General features: G+C 39.9%; 1 protein-coding gene across 2 annotated transcripts in view; it reads left to right on the forward strand.

Moving 5' to 3' along the window:
• Positions 1-13,328, forward strand: part of pxylp1 (2-phosphoxylose phosphatase 1) — a 32,937-nt gene extending 19,609 nt beyond the window's left edge. The window contains exons 4-6 of one of the 2 annotated variants that reach the window (XM_033977606.2): positions 296-422; positions 9,128-9,267; positions 9,573-13,328. In XM_033977606.2, the coding sequence (XP_033833497.1) occupies positions 296-422; positions 9,128-9,267; positions 9,573-10,591 (1,286 nt within the window). In that variant the 3' untranslated portion in view covers positions 10,592-13,328. The remainder of the gene's footprint in view (positions 1-295; positions 423-9,127; positions 9,268-9,572) is intronic. The other variant, XM_033977607.2, reaches the window with a different exon arrangement.
• Positions 13,329-14,610: the final 1,282 nt, after the last annotated feature.

A 14,610-nucleotide genomic window follows, 5' to 3' on the forward strand; every position in this document is an offset into this window, starting at 1 on the left:
TTTAAATTAGAATATGGAATATATATTGTGTGTAAATAAAACTATTAAAAATAACAGCAAAAAGAGCTGAGTACAAATAAAATGAGCAGAAACGTCTAGTGTAATCTCCCAAACAAGACGAGACACGAGTCTTGACTTTCCTGGTTAAAGATGCGCTATGTAACTTTTCTGGTTTCTGCTTGTCTCCACGGAAGTACTACTACTGCTACTGCTTTGTCTGGCATCAAACTTATCCACCGTGAGAAGCGATACCACCAGGCCAAATTACTCAGGTCAAATTTCTCTCCTTTCGCAGGTCACAGTCTGGCAGATTACAAGCTGCTGTCTGTTCAGGTGATGATTCGCCATGGCGACCGTTACCCACTCTACTCCATCCCCAAAACCAAACGGCCCGCCATCGATTGCACTCTGTCTCCAAACAGGTACAACACTCAGTATATCATAGTACAGCCACTATTACATCTAACCTCTGCTTCATATGAGACACACACATCAGGTATCGCCTCAGTTTCTTCATTATTTGGGTATCAATTTAATTTAAATGATTGTTATTTGAGCCTATTGTTTAAGTACATAAGCCTACTGAGGAAAAATAGGCCTGATATCATATTCTAACTAATCTAACTAATTGCCCAGTCTTAGTATTGGTGTTCTCTTAGACTTTAACTTCAGTCTCCTCTTATCTTATCGATAGGAGACAGTAGCTCAGTTGGTAGTGTTTCTCCAATGACCCGAAGGTTGGCAGTTCAAATCTCACTCTCAACGGTGCGATTCCAACTTGCACACATGAACGCAGTCGTCGTGTCCTTGGGCGAGACACTTAACACACCTCACCCCCGGCATCTGTGTACACTGGTGTATGAATATGTGCGTGAATGGGCTCTGCTTTAGTTTCTCATATAAAAATCAGTTTCCATCAGTTGAAAAGATTATAACATTGCATGAAACAATTTAATTCTGTTTCCTGACCACATGTGTCCAGATAACCGCTTTCAACAGTGTTCTCATGAAGCAAGCTCAGAGGAAAGGTCACAGAATGTCAAAGGGATTAAGCTGACCTATAAAGCACTATTTCCCCTCTGAAACATGGGATTATCAAAAGTATCAAAAATCAGATGCTAATCGATACTAAAGCTAGTATCGAAACTCATTTGACCAATTATCAATACCGCAAAAAATCACATCAACAGGACAGGACACTTTTATTATCGTTTTGTACAAATATAAGACCTCCTTGCCAAGATAAAGACTGTATATGAAATTACATTCTATTACGAAAAAAGGAGCATTTTTTAAATCTTCATTGTGTTATCAGAATCAGTATTGAGTATCAAATCTATTCCTTAGTATCAAAATTGAGAAAGTTGAAATTTTAGTATCGTAACAACACTACTGAAACATTTCACAAGCAGATCTAACTGCCAGAATACCTCACCCGTTTGTTAATCATTGATACCGGAACATTTAATACCAGATCACATGACTGCGTAAGGCTAAGAACAAGACACACCAAAACTGAGACACACCTGCACCTGTTTTTAATGTTTTATATGGACTTGTGTACTTGTTTTGTTTGTTTTTCTGCTTGTATTGTATTTTAAACAGGGCACCCATGATAAAGAGAGCCAAAGTACTCTCATTGGCTTCCCCTGTGTAAATAAAGTAGGTAGTGAGGATTCAGGTTAGGGTTAGGGTTAGGGTTTGTTTTAGACATAGGGATTGGCAAGCTCATATGATGCTCATCCTGCTTTCTGACTGGATAACTGTCATGAGAACCAAAACACTTCCGGCTTCATTTGACTCTTGCTCCAATTCACTTTACATTGAGAAATTGTCACCCCTCTCTAATCGCTGCCTTGTCATTTTGCTCTTAAAATGTTCGTATTAACCCGCTCTACATCATCCTGGCGTTTTTATTTTGCTATTTTGTCTGTAAATGAATCAAGATAAGAACATTAATAACAGACAAATCAGGTGTCTTCTTTCCCCGAGGTCACTTTCACTAGCGTTAAAACAAGTTTGATTGACAGTGTTGATAAGGGCCCTTTCCCTGCTTTTACTTCTCTATACAGTCTATGATTATAACGTAAACAACTTGGGCATCAGGTCCAATGTTTTTCTTACTAAGAATATCTGCATCACAATTGTTATTAGTAAAATGAACTTTGAAATACAATTGCACTTTAACATTTCTGCATCATAACAAGTTTTGAAAAATGAAGCTGTATTAAACCTGTGAAGATATTTTCAAGTGGCACCTTATCTTAAAACAGCAGATTGCCTTGTTTGTGTTTAGACCGGGGTGTAATTAGAAGCCTGTGGAGCAGCGTATGTCCTGGCGTTCTGCCCTCTGCTGTTTCACTCTGTGTGTGTTAGTGTGTTTAAAGTGGGCAGGGATTTAGCGTACTGTGAGGACTAATATATGTTCACACACTCACATCACGGATTGGACAAAATAAATACTATATCAACTTGAATAGTATTTATTTAGAATTTTTGGGGACCAATATTTATCGTGGGGACTTGCGCTTTGTACTAGTGGAGGAATTTTTCTTATTTTTCTGTACTATGGTCAGATTTGAGCTCTAAAAGGTTGCATAAATAACTTTGATGACCCATTATAGATACAAACTAAGTACTAAAGTGTTTAATTTTGCCATTTACGTAAAGGTCCTAAAACAAAACTGAATCTTTTGAGCTTTAAACCATGTTATAATGCTGTTACCTCCTCAAAAACATACCTGGAGGCGTGTTTTGTTTCATTCACACAAGTTTTTTCACACACAACCCTTTATTATTAGTCTGTCTACATCTCCAAAGCTCAAAATGCTCTGTTCTACCTTGTGATGTCATGAAGCAGTAGATTTCAATGTGTCAGCTCCCTTTTACCTTTAGTTCAGTAGAAATCGACAATTCCAGGGATGAAATAATTCAAATGATTCTAGTGAACGTGTATGGAGTTTAAAAACACAGGAAAGCACTTCCTGTATTACCGCATGACATCACAAGGTGGAACTGATTTTTTTCTGTACAAGAGAAGAGCTCAGCTTAAGTATATAGGGTTTATATGTTGAAACAATGTAACAAAATATGATTCCAGGTATGTTTGTGATGAGAAACAACATTATAACATAGATCAGAGGTGGTGTGATATGGGCCCTTTAAAGTAGCTAACAATAATGCACATTTAGAGTAGCTTTTTGAGGTATAATCGTGCTTTAGGATGATTGTGTCAGTGGCATAATGCATCCATCCATCCATTTTCTTCCGCTTATCCGGGGCCGGGTCACGGGGGCAGCAGTCTAAGCAGGGACTCCCAAACTTTCCTCACCCCAGACACGTCCTCCAGCTCCTCCGGTGGGATCATTGTGTCCTTAGTTCTGTCATTGTGTCCTTAGGCAAGACACTTCACCCAAGTGGTGTGTGCGTGAATGATTGGTGGTCGGGGGGTGCAGATTGGCATTAGCTAATGCTAATGATTACACTGAACTGATTACATTACTGAACACACTTCAGAAACACAGACAGGGCCTGTATAATGTAAATTGATGGAATATTAAAATATTAACAGAAGCATGCTCAGTCAGGTGTTTTTTCCAAACCACATCACAGATTTTCTTACCTTGTTGGAGTGATGGAATGATAATCTCAGTGGGATTTCTGGCATCTCTTGTTTTCAGTAATCTTCTGCAAATCAGGTCTGTATTCAGTTGTAGCCACTCGGAGCAGTTCCTTTACGTGAGTGTCAGTCAGAATGGGCCAATGCTCTGATTTAACTTGTTTCAAGGTAGAAAACATGGACTCGCAAACGTATGTTGACGAGAACATCGACAAGAATGCAAGTGTCACAGTTTCTCCATGCTTGTTCAATTGCTGAAACATTTGAGTCTTTTTACCATGTGCTTGCATAGTTCAGTACCTTTGGGGAATTCCTTGTCAATATTAGCATGGAGAACACTTTTGACCACGAGGGTAACAGTCTGCATGCGCATGAAATGTTTGCTTAATTTCCTGGCATTAGATGCAACCTAGGCAGATGATTGGCAGTCACTTACGTGTCAGAAGCAGCGTAAAAAATCAATATACAAAAATCAATTTTTGTATATTTTGTATTATTTGTTTTTAATAAGCCCTGATGGATTTGAATGTGTTTCAAGAGAGAGAAAAAAAAAAATAAGCAAAACATGAAATGATAGAAAGAGCCACAGTATATAGAAAATATGATAAGAGGCAAAGAGCTGCATTCACCACATGTTCGCCACCCCTGGTTTATAGTCTATATTTTCCTTCAGAAATGTATCATACTTCAAAATATGTTATTGTGACAGGCCTAATCATGGGACCTGCCTCATTTATGGGGACAAAAATCTGACCTCTATTATCTAAATCCTTTATTATTATTATTACAAAATGATTTAAAGTTCAAATTTGCGTTAAAATAGGTGAATGTAAAGGTTTAGGGTATGGTACAGTATGTAATGTTCTGGAGGTGGATCGTGACCTGCATGATTCTGTGGAACATTTGTGAAGATGCAAGCCCACTCACAGTAAAAACACACCAAAATGAAAGAAAAAAGCAAACAAACAAACAAGCCTTTAGTTTAATATAGTTTTGGGCTAAAAGTTACATACTGTGGCTTTAAGGTTAGGATCAGTCTCCTAGAAATGAAGGCAAGTCAGTGTAATGTCCCCAGCAAGCATGGAAACCCAACATGCATGTGCCTTTGGTTCTGTGTTTGCTTGTGTGTGTTTAAAGGGTGTGTGCTTGATAGTTCGTGCGTTAAATGTGTGTATGTGTGCGTGTGCGTGCGTGTGTATGTGTGTGTAGACTGGCACCAGCTCTCTGCCGACCCACTGTCTCCGTCTGGTCTTTACTGAGCTCTTTTCAGCAGGGATCCACTCTCCTCTTTCTCTCCCTCCAGATAAACATTACAGTATACATCTATATGATACTTTTAGAGTTGGAGAAGGGATACAACTTTTTTTTTTTTAAATATAAATTATGTATGACATTTGACATAAGTATGATGTGTTGTGTGAGTTGGCACAGATTGGTAGCCACACCTTCTACAGTCAATCCCAGGGCAGCTGTGGAGACATCATAGAGCAGTGGACTAAGGGAGTGTGACATCACCCATGGTATTTTACTCCAGTCAAATGAAGCTCATCGAGGCTGTAGGAGCCAATTTGGAGCTGAATTTCATATTAGAAACTACGACCAAGAGCGTTATAGCAACCAAACAGCCAATCTGGAGAAAAACTGTTGAAGGTAACGCCCCTACACCAAAAATGACAAGTCTCACTGCAGCAGTTAATGTAAAGTGTTGTATTTTATTCACCCATGTTTACATTATTTACATTATTAGTCTGTCTACATCTCCAAAGCTCAAAATGCTCTGTTCCACTTTGTAATGTCATGTAGTGGTAATTTTCAAATTAACAGTTAACATTTTACCTTTAGCTCAGTAGAAATTGGACTGTAATAACACAAATGAAGGTGTATGGAGTTTAAAAACACAGTGGAGCACTTCCTGTATTACCACATGACATCACAAGATGGAACCGAACTGTTTCCGTTTGAGAGGAGAACACAGCCTAAAAATGCAGGGTTTGTGTGTTAAACTTGTGTGAATGAAACATGAGGAAACGACATTATAACAAATCAGAAAATAGCGTAAAATGGGCTCTTGAAATATAATGATGCTGACTATGTTTTAATGAAGTTTGTAGTCTAACCTGCCGTTTGCACCTGCCAAATACGACAATGTAAACTCTCTCTGATCTAGTTTTGTTTTTCCTCCTTTCTTCCATACTTGCTCCCAATATTCCAGACCCCCATCCCAGCTCTGGCTCCTCTCCCATCATTACTAATCCCCTTTGTGCGGCCTGGTCTGTGATATAATCCCTGTTTAATGTAATTGCGCTCTGAACTCTTTACTTAGTGACAATCAGCCTAATACACAGACAGACAGACTGGCTTTGGGTCCACTCTTTGTGTTCTCAGTCGCTTTTTGAGGCCAATTTAATCCTGATGCACTCCCAAAGTCTCCAGTGCAATGTAATCTGGTGATGGTACTGAAATATAGTTAGTGAGTGGTCATTCAAGTCATTCACAAGAAATTTGAAGTGTTTGAATAAGTATTGTTCAAAAGACGCTTTGACCAGTAATGAACCAAAACTAAACAATCCATCTTTTACTGAGTTCCTTCTGGTTGTATGCATAGACTGTAGATATAAATGGACATAGCTAACCTGCTAGCCACTGCGTTCCAAATAAGAAGTGAGCACGGGCGCGTTTCCGGCTCCATTGACTCCAGTTATCTTTCTATTGAAAAACTGTCGCCCCTCTCTCTGTAACTGCTGCTGTCAGGCTCGTCATTTTGATCTTAAAATGTTGGTTTTAACCCGCTCTACATAATTCTGGTGTTTTTATTTCACTATTCTGTCTGTAAATCAAGATATGAACATTAATAACAGACAAATCATGCACTTTCTTTCCCCGAGGTCGCTCCTGTTACAACAGGTTTGACTGGATGGAACTCGGCTCCAAATTCGCCCCTATAACTGCTAGCCTCGATGAGCTTTGAGCTGAACGGTGTGGGTGACCTCACACTCCCTTAGTCCACTTCTTTATACAGTACTACTTTAGAATATTTTCAATTCACATTCACATTTTTTTTTACTGTAGGAAAAGGGTCGTTCTATTTTAGATTTTAGCTAGAGCTGTAGGCCTTCTGTCCTTCAGTCAATTAAACACTCAGTGGTGTCGGTCTTTGTCATAATCAACTAATCGTTTTATTTAGATTATAAGGATTTATATGGAACAACAAGAGAAACAAGAAGTTGAGAAGTGAGTGAGTTAGCTGGAATTTATTTTTTAAATGTCAGATTTAACTCATTAGTAACAAGTTTCAGTTCAGTTCAGTTTAATTTTATTTATATAGCCCATTTAAAGCAACATCAGCTGCCCAAAGTGGTTCACATAAAAGTCAGCAAAAAACAAATATACAGATAACATGGTACATAGGAAAAGAACAATAAAACATCAAGATATCCTGTGTAGTATTAAATACCAGGGAGAAGAGGTGAGTTTTCAGTCTCTTCTTAAACTTCGTTAAACACTGAGAGGATCTGACAGGCAGAGGGCGCTGTTCCATAGTCTGGGCGCTGCCACAGAAAAGGCACTGTCACCTTTGGTCTTGAGTAGGAGCTGGTCAGCTGACCTCTGACCTGCGGGCTCTGGGTGGAGTATAGGGCTGCAGTAACTCCCTCAGATAAAGAGAACCCACCGAGTGCACACATTTAAACACAATCAGTAACATTTTGAATTGCACTTGATATGAAACAGGGAGCCAGTGCAGGTTACACAACAAGTTTAATCTGTCCTTTACATAAATGCATTGTTTCCTAGTACTACTTCATAAATAAATAGCACTCCCCTTTCAGCTATAGTCTTCTGAGTGCATTTTGGGTCAGATACATAGAGATGCATAATAGTTTTGAGAGATTTTACCACGCCCCCTTTTTAGTCGATGAATCGATTGCCAGGACGTGTCTTAAGTCGACTACCACCCACATTGCTGTTTTATCCCACATTTAGAGGAATAGTTCTGTAAGCTCCTTCAGGTGGTATACGGAGTAATCTGTTGTTCAAATATTAGCTGGATTTAGAGTTAGTTGAATCCACTTTTTGTCCTCTTTTGGGCTACTCTTTAGACTTGGTTTACCCGAATTTAGACCTAGAAGAGTCCTGTTATGGACCTGGCTTACATCTGGTAGTACTCTGAAGGTCAAATATGAACTTGGTACTTGGTGTGAACATTTTGAGAATCACTGGACTAGTCCTTCAGAAGTGCTAGTTGCACACCTGTTTTAGCACAAATATAGACCTGGAATAGATCTGTTATGGACCTGGTGGTGCTTGGAAGTCAAATCTGTTCTTAGCCGGTTCTTGGTATGAAACATTTGGGAACCACTGATCTAAAGAAAGAAGTGGATTAAAATAATATTGTCACAGTTATAAAGCTGTGTCTTTGTTTTACACTCTTTGCATTGGTTAAAGCAGCAATTTTCACACTTCAAAAGGAGGAAGTAGCTATTTAAATCTGAAGTGAAACAGCATGGACCGCCCTTGCTTACCAGCTCTCAGCATTTAGATCTTTCAGGTTAGTTTATTATTAGATACAGACAGCGTGTAGTGGTCTGATTTAGCCGTAAAGTATACAAGTTACTTATTTACAAGAATCAAAATGAATCCTCACCTTCCCCCATGTCTTGCCCAAGGACACAATGGCTTACTCTAAGGTTGGAGTGAGAATCAAACCATTGAGACACAAACAGTGCCACAAAGAAAAGGCCAAATATAATATATTTTAACTGCTGAACCAGATACTTTTAACTTTTAACAAAAAAAAATGTCTATTGTCTATTTAAGGATATTTTTGTCTTTTGTGTTTCATGTTATGCAGATGACACTGTGAAAACCATGGCTCATATTTTCATTACATCTCCCTGGATCTGTCTCTTATCACCATGGCAACAGAACAGCCCCTCCCTCCTCTCCTCCTTTTTTTAATCTGAGCCAGAGGAGCTTCACAGATTTGACAAATTGAACTGTAATCTCGCTCATTTCTAATCTATGGGATTGTGAATGCTCTTTTTCACTTTCCCGATTGCCCCCCCATGTGCTGTATGTCTGTCTGGACCTGTCTGGTTTTACAGTATAGGACTAGCACATCCCGAGGCAGTAAACTCTTTGATGTATTTATATCTGTTCCCACATCCCAGTCGCCCACACGCACATATTGACTATGAGTTTATACTGATAAGGTTGTGTAGTGTTGGGGTGACATCTGTTGGTGGATTTTGGGAAGTGCATAACAAGAAAAAGTTTAAATACAGACCACAGTTGGGTTGTCAAACTAATCAGTACCCAGATACTACAGAATGTTAAAAACTTGTATCGAAACTTGATACTAATTTTAAATATCAACTAGGGTCAGATTCTAATCAATATTAAAACTATCAGAACTAGCATGTTTGGAGTCTATTTTTATGTGTTTACTTTGACATCATTATCTGCTGCACCAGTGTAACCTTTATTTGACCTTTACCTGGTCCTCCACAGACGCCCTTCCCACCCGCTGCTGTCCGGGTTCATCTCTCACATGGCCAGAGGGGGGCGTGGTCACTGGGACTCTCCTCTGAGCTCTGTACCTCGGCTGCCCAACCACAGCTCCTGCGACATCGGAGAGCTCACACAGACCGGTAAGGACGCAAAGAATAGACCAAGGGAATGTTTCAGTATTTCCTCACAGACTGCAGTGTGTGGGGACTGAGCCGTGTGTATGTGTTTTTATAGCTTAATGTAATATTTTCTGATTTTACTGGCTGCTGCCTTGGCCAGGTCTTTCTTCCTGGTTAATGAGAGGTAAAATAAACAAGCCATCAGAGAACTAATTCATTTAAAGTTTGATCGTTTAGATTTTTTCCTGAAGTGTATTTTAGTATGTCAAGTACTTTAGGCATATTTAATATATATGTCTCTTTTGCCTTTCCTTCGACTTGTTCAGGTGTTGTACAGCATCTCCGAAATGGCCAGCTCCTCCATGAGGCCTACAAGCACCACGGTCTCCTGCCTCCTGATTGGTCTCCTCGGCAGGTGTGGGTGGAGACTACAGGTAAGAGCCGCACCCTGCAGAGTGGCTTGGCGTTCCTCTACGGCCTCCTCCCGGATTTCGACTGGACCAAACTCACCGTCCGACACCAGTGGAGTACCTTGTTTTGTAGCGGGGCCTGCGACTGTCCCGCCAGGAATAAATATTTAGACGAAGAGCAGAGGAGACAATATCGGCTGCGAGTTGCTAACACTGAACTGGAGAGGACTTACGCAGAAATGGCGAGAACTTTAGGCTTACCAACTCGACAGCTCCGTGCTGCCAACCCCATAGACTCATTACTGTGCCATCTGTGCCATGGTATTCCTTTTCCATGTGTGCCACCAAGCGAAGGAGGCATGGGGGGCTGCCTGACAATGGCACAATTCGCTGTTATCCGAAAGCAGCAACTTCTAGATGAAATAGATCGAAGAAAAGTGGGTTTGTACCGGAAGTATGCCGTTTTAGCCATGTACCCGTACTTGAATCGGACTGCGACCAAAATGGAACGCATTGCAAAAGCGAATGAGATGGGAAGACAAATGCGACCAGGCGGAGAAGAGGTTTTTTCTCTGTCGTCCGCGCATGATGTTACCATGGCTCCCCTGCTCAGCGCTTTGGGATTGGAGCAGGCTAGATTTCCAAGATTCGCAGCCCGAGTGGTTTTCGAACTGTGGAAGAGTCCGGCGGTGGCGCTTCTGAAAAAGAAGGGAGCGAAAGGAGGAGAGAAGGTGAAAGACGGCGAGGTTTTTGTCCGCGTCCTTTACAACGGAGAGGATGTGACATTTCACACCGCATTTTGTAAATCGCAGAGTCGTCGCAGTAACCAGCCTCTCTGTCCACTGAGTAATTTCTTGTCATTCGTGCGCAGAGACATGTTCAGTGTGGTGAATGCCACGTCTTACCAGGAGGCCTGCTACAGACGCCCCACCTGACCAAGAGAACGGCTCAGGGCTGGGTATACATGAGTTTAAATGTTGAAAAGTTGGGACAGCTGCCATAGCGATTAACAATTTAAAACAAAATGTTATATCTTTTGAATGGGGGAAAAAGTCCATGAACAGATGACATTACAACATTCTATTGAAATGGGGAAGAGGAAATGCCAAATTTTTTAAGGTGTAACATTTCTGGTCTCGGAAGGTCTGCCACTTTCTGATCACCACGGAGACGTCTTGTTCCACTGTACAGCATTAAGTGTATCAATCTTGCAACATGTACAGAAACATCTTACTATGAGCTGCTTGTTTCCATAGAGATAGATATGCTTAATGCCATACTTTGGAAGATTCCAGGTAAAGAAATGACATCCTTATGGAGATAGGTAGGTGGCAGACCTTGTACCAGAAATGACTAAATTACAGAAGTTAGTAAGTGCACCTTTTGAATTATATTTTTTGTGAATGGATGAATAGAATGGTAATGTAAATGGGAAAAATGACTTGCTATTATTGACATCATTCCCAGCGCATTGATACCGGAAAACTGCCTCCTGTCTTCAAACTTAAAGGTGTAGTATGTGAGTTTTCGGGTAGAGGGTCTGTCACCTTCTTGTCACTTAAACACGTTTTTGCTTTGCGTCGAATGTTCCACAAATATAGACTTGCCTTTCTTTCATTTATTAAACTACAGGTGTTTACTTGCCAAAAAAGTAGTGGAGTTACCTGCTTGTCTCCATGGAGATTGCAAAGCTTTCTGCCATACTGTGGAACATGCCAGGCAAAATGGCAACGTCTCCATGAAGAAGAGAAGGTTTCAGACCCAAAAAACACACAGTGCGCCTTTAATTGAGACGTCCCCTTTCGGAATATTAAAAATGGATGGATATTTTAAGCTGAAAGATATGTTCGTTGATGGTATGATCCTGATATGTTCCTGGTAACTGACAACTTTTTCCCATGAATACCATAGTTTTCCATTTCACATTCACATTAAAATTCTTCAATAGAAACTTATTAAAATATAAATGTCGCACCTTATCAACATGGACCCAACATTTCCGTTCTTTAAAGCAGACCTATTGTGCTTGGATCTGTTCTATAGTTATAATCTGCGACACCCATGGATCATTATGCTATAATTTGAACATTTTAAATCACAATGTTCATCTGAAACGACTTGATAAAAGAAACAAGTCCGCTGGCGTCTGTGTTAGAAATCTGCAGTGCCCAATGGGAGCTGACGTTGGCGTAAATGTCAACACAACAAAGAGCCCTGTAGCTCTTGACTCCTCCTCTGGATAGCAGCAAATCACACTAGCGAGCAGCCGATTTTTAAAGATTTGTACTAAAACAACTACGCAACGCTGCCGAATCCTACGTGTACCACTGATTAAGAAAATAAAACTGGAGAACCAAGTAAGTACAGAGCAGTGAGCGTCTGACATTGAGGGTGAAAACGGGGATTGAGCGATTTAAAGATTGCTCAAACATGCAAAATGAAAAGCCCATTTTGCAGAATAGGTCTGCTTTAAATAGCAATACAACATTACCACTGGGTTATTAGCAGGCACAGAATGAAGCCTCAAATGTAACTTTATGACCCAAATCTTTAAAACCCGAGTATTCTTACATCTATTGAGTTGAATTCCAAGTCTCTACAATGTGGGCTTTAACACTAGCACAAGTCACATGTTAAGCACTTTTTACCGTGTTTACAAATCCATTCTTGTACTTTGAACCCACTGGTTTTGTCTCTTTCTTTACACAATAACGACATTGTAATCTTTAATGTTAATAATATAGGATTTAAGTCTGTATATAGTTGTTGAAGGAAAGTTTAATGGCACTTGACCACTTTATTCTCAAATTCCCTTTTTCATGGAACACTTTTATAACTGAACAAAGGGATTTCTTATGCTTGAAAAACTCCCAGACCATTCCTGTTCATATTTTATTAAAGTGGGACTAAACACTCAAACTCCACCCATAACCATATTTCAAATAGAGCTGCTAAACTGGGGACATCCTGGAGGACTAAAGAGAGTGAGAGGGGAGGAGGGGTCTGGACATATGAGGAACAGGTGTAATCAGGGCAGTTCTGTGTGATGTCAGCAAGTACTTGAATTAATTGTGACCACTGGAGAGAGCACACACTTAGATTGAGCTGTTTTTGACCTATCTAGTTTGTACTAAAATGCAAAAATTGACTAGGAACGGGATCAGTAGATACTGCTGTTAAAATACTACACAGTTTAGTAGCAAAAACGTGGATTTAGTGTTTTGTTCCACTTTAACTTTTTCCACAAAAGTACTTTTGAGTCTGAGGTATAGTTAGAGATATAAATGTTTATGGTACAATGAACTGATAACAAACTACTTTTGTATGTAACTTCCTAATTTCATTCCAAGCATTTTTACCAGTCTGAGTTTTTGTCGCATTGAAACGTTTTTGCTTTGCTGAGAATGTCCCACAGTTATAGACTTATCCACCTTTCATTTATGAAATTACAGGTGTTTACTTGCCAAAAAAGTATTGGAGTCACCTGCTTGTCACCAAGTTTTCGGCCATACTGTGGAACATTCCAGGCAAAACGATAACATCTCCACGAAGACAACGTTTGTATTAATGTCCTAATTTCATGCCAGTCCATTGTGTTGTGTGTGTATATGGTCTGATATCTGATAAGCTCTCATTGAAAAGCACACTACAATAAAATAAGTAATTGTCGTCAAATCTTGTTTAGTTGTGTTTTTTTATATGTTAATTCAAGTTATTTCAAAATCCTGCCAGCTGTATTAATCTTGTCAAGAATACAGGTTAGCTCTTTGCTGTCATCTGGTGGTGATGTTGCAGACTGCACCCTCAACCCTCACTCTTCAGGTCAGACTTAACCAGAACTGAAAATAGGTTTGAAGCTTGATGGAGCCTGAGAGAGAGAGTTACAAAGTCACACTGATGGTATTTTTTATTCTGTCTCATCGGTCTTGAATAGATAAATGTCAATGCAGTACTGGGAAAGTGTTTTTTGCTTAAGCACTGGAATCAAAAACCAGGCTGCACAGTGAGAGGTAAAAAAGGTAGTATGTAACTCTCTGGAAATAGAAAGTCGACTGTATGATTCCATGGAAATAGAAAGTTAAAACCATACTCTGGAACATTCTCCATGGACATTTATGCCATTCTGTGGAAGATTGTAGACAAAGGAACAGCGTTGTCATGGAAATGAGCAGGAAGAGACCCTTCTCCAGGCCAAGGAAAAGTCAGGTTGATGGAGATGCAAGCCTGCTCACAGTAAGGATGCAGGTGTCTTTAAAAATTTAAATGAAAAAAACAAAAACAAAAAAAAACATGCTTTGAAGTTTGTTTTCTTTCTATTTTTTGGCAATAAAAGAAGGCATGCACATTTATTTTTTAATACAACTGAAATTATTGGGTAATATTGTTATTGCAAAACATGGTTATTAAATATTGCATCCTTTTCTCATCCTGCAGCAGTAGCACAAACCCCACAGTGTACGCTTACCCTTTTAAATTTTTCCACTTGCGTCCACAAGATGGCACTATTACCCCACTTTCTCCAGACTTGCACTGCGCGCCACCTGCCCTCATCAGTCATCCACTTTATCAACAAAGCTGTGGAGCTGAGCACAAAGTCAATAACTGTATAAATGTAGGATTCCAAGGAGGCCGGTCCCAGCCAAACCATAAGCCGAACGCACCAATCATGTGTCATCGTGAGCCCAGAACCAAACACTGACAAGGTATCAATTCTGGGCTCATTTTCAAAAGTGGCTCCTCTCCTCTTTCCTCCCTTTCCCTTAAAACTCTTTTATATCCGGAGTGGACTATTGGCTGGAGAAATCACTTTTGCTGTATAAAGATGTTCAATTTATTTACTCCGGCAGAGTGATTTGTGAGGGAATAATGGCAATTGGGACAGCCCAGGTTTACAAAAGTCACAGAGCGTTTGGTCTGTCACTCTGGTCTGAACAGAACTGAAGGAACTTTTCTT

The sequence above is a fragment of the Periophthalmus magnuspinnatus genome, chromosome 13, assembly GCF_009829125.3.
Source record: "Periophthalmus magnuspinnatus isolate fPerMag1 chromosome 13, fPerMag1.2.pri, whole genome shotgun sequence".
Classification (NCBI taxonomy): Eukaryota; Metazoa; Chordata; class Actinopteri; order Gobiiformes; family Gobiidae; genus Periophthalmus; species Periophthalmus magnuspinnatus.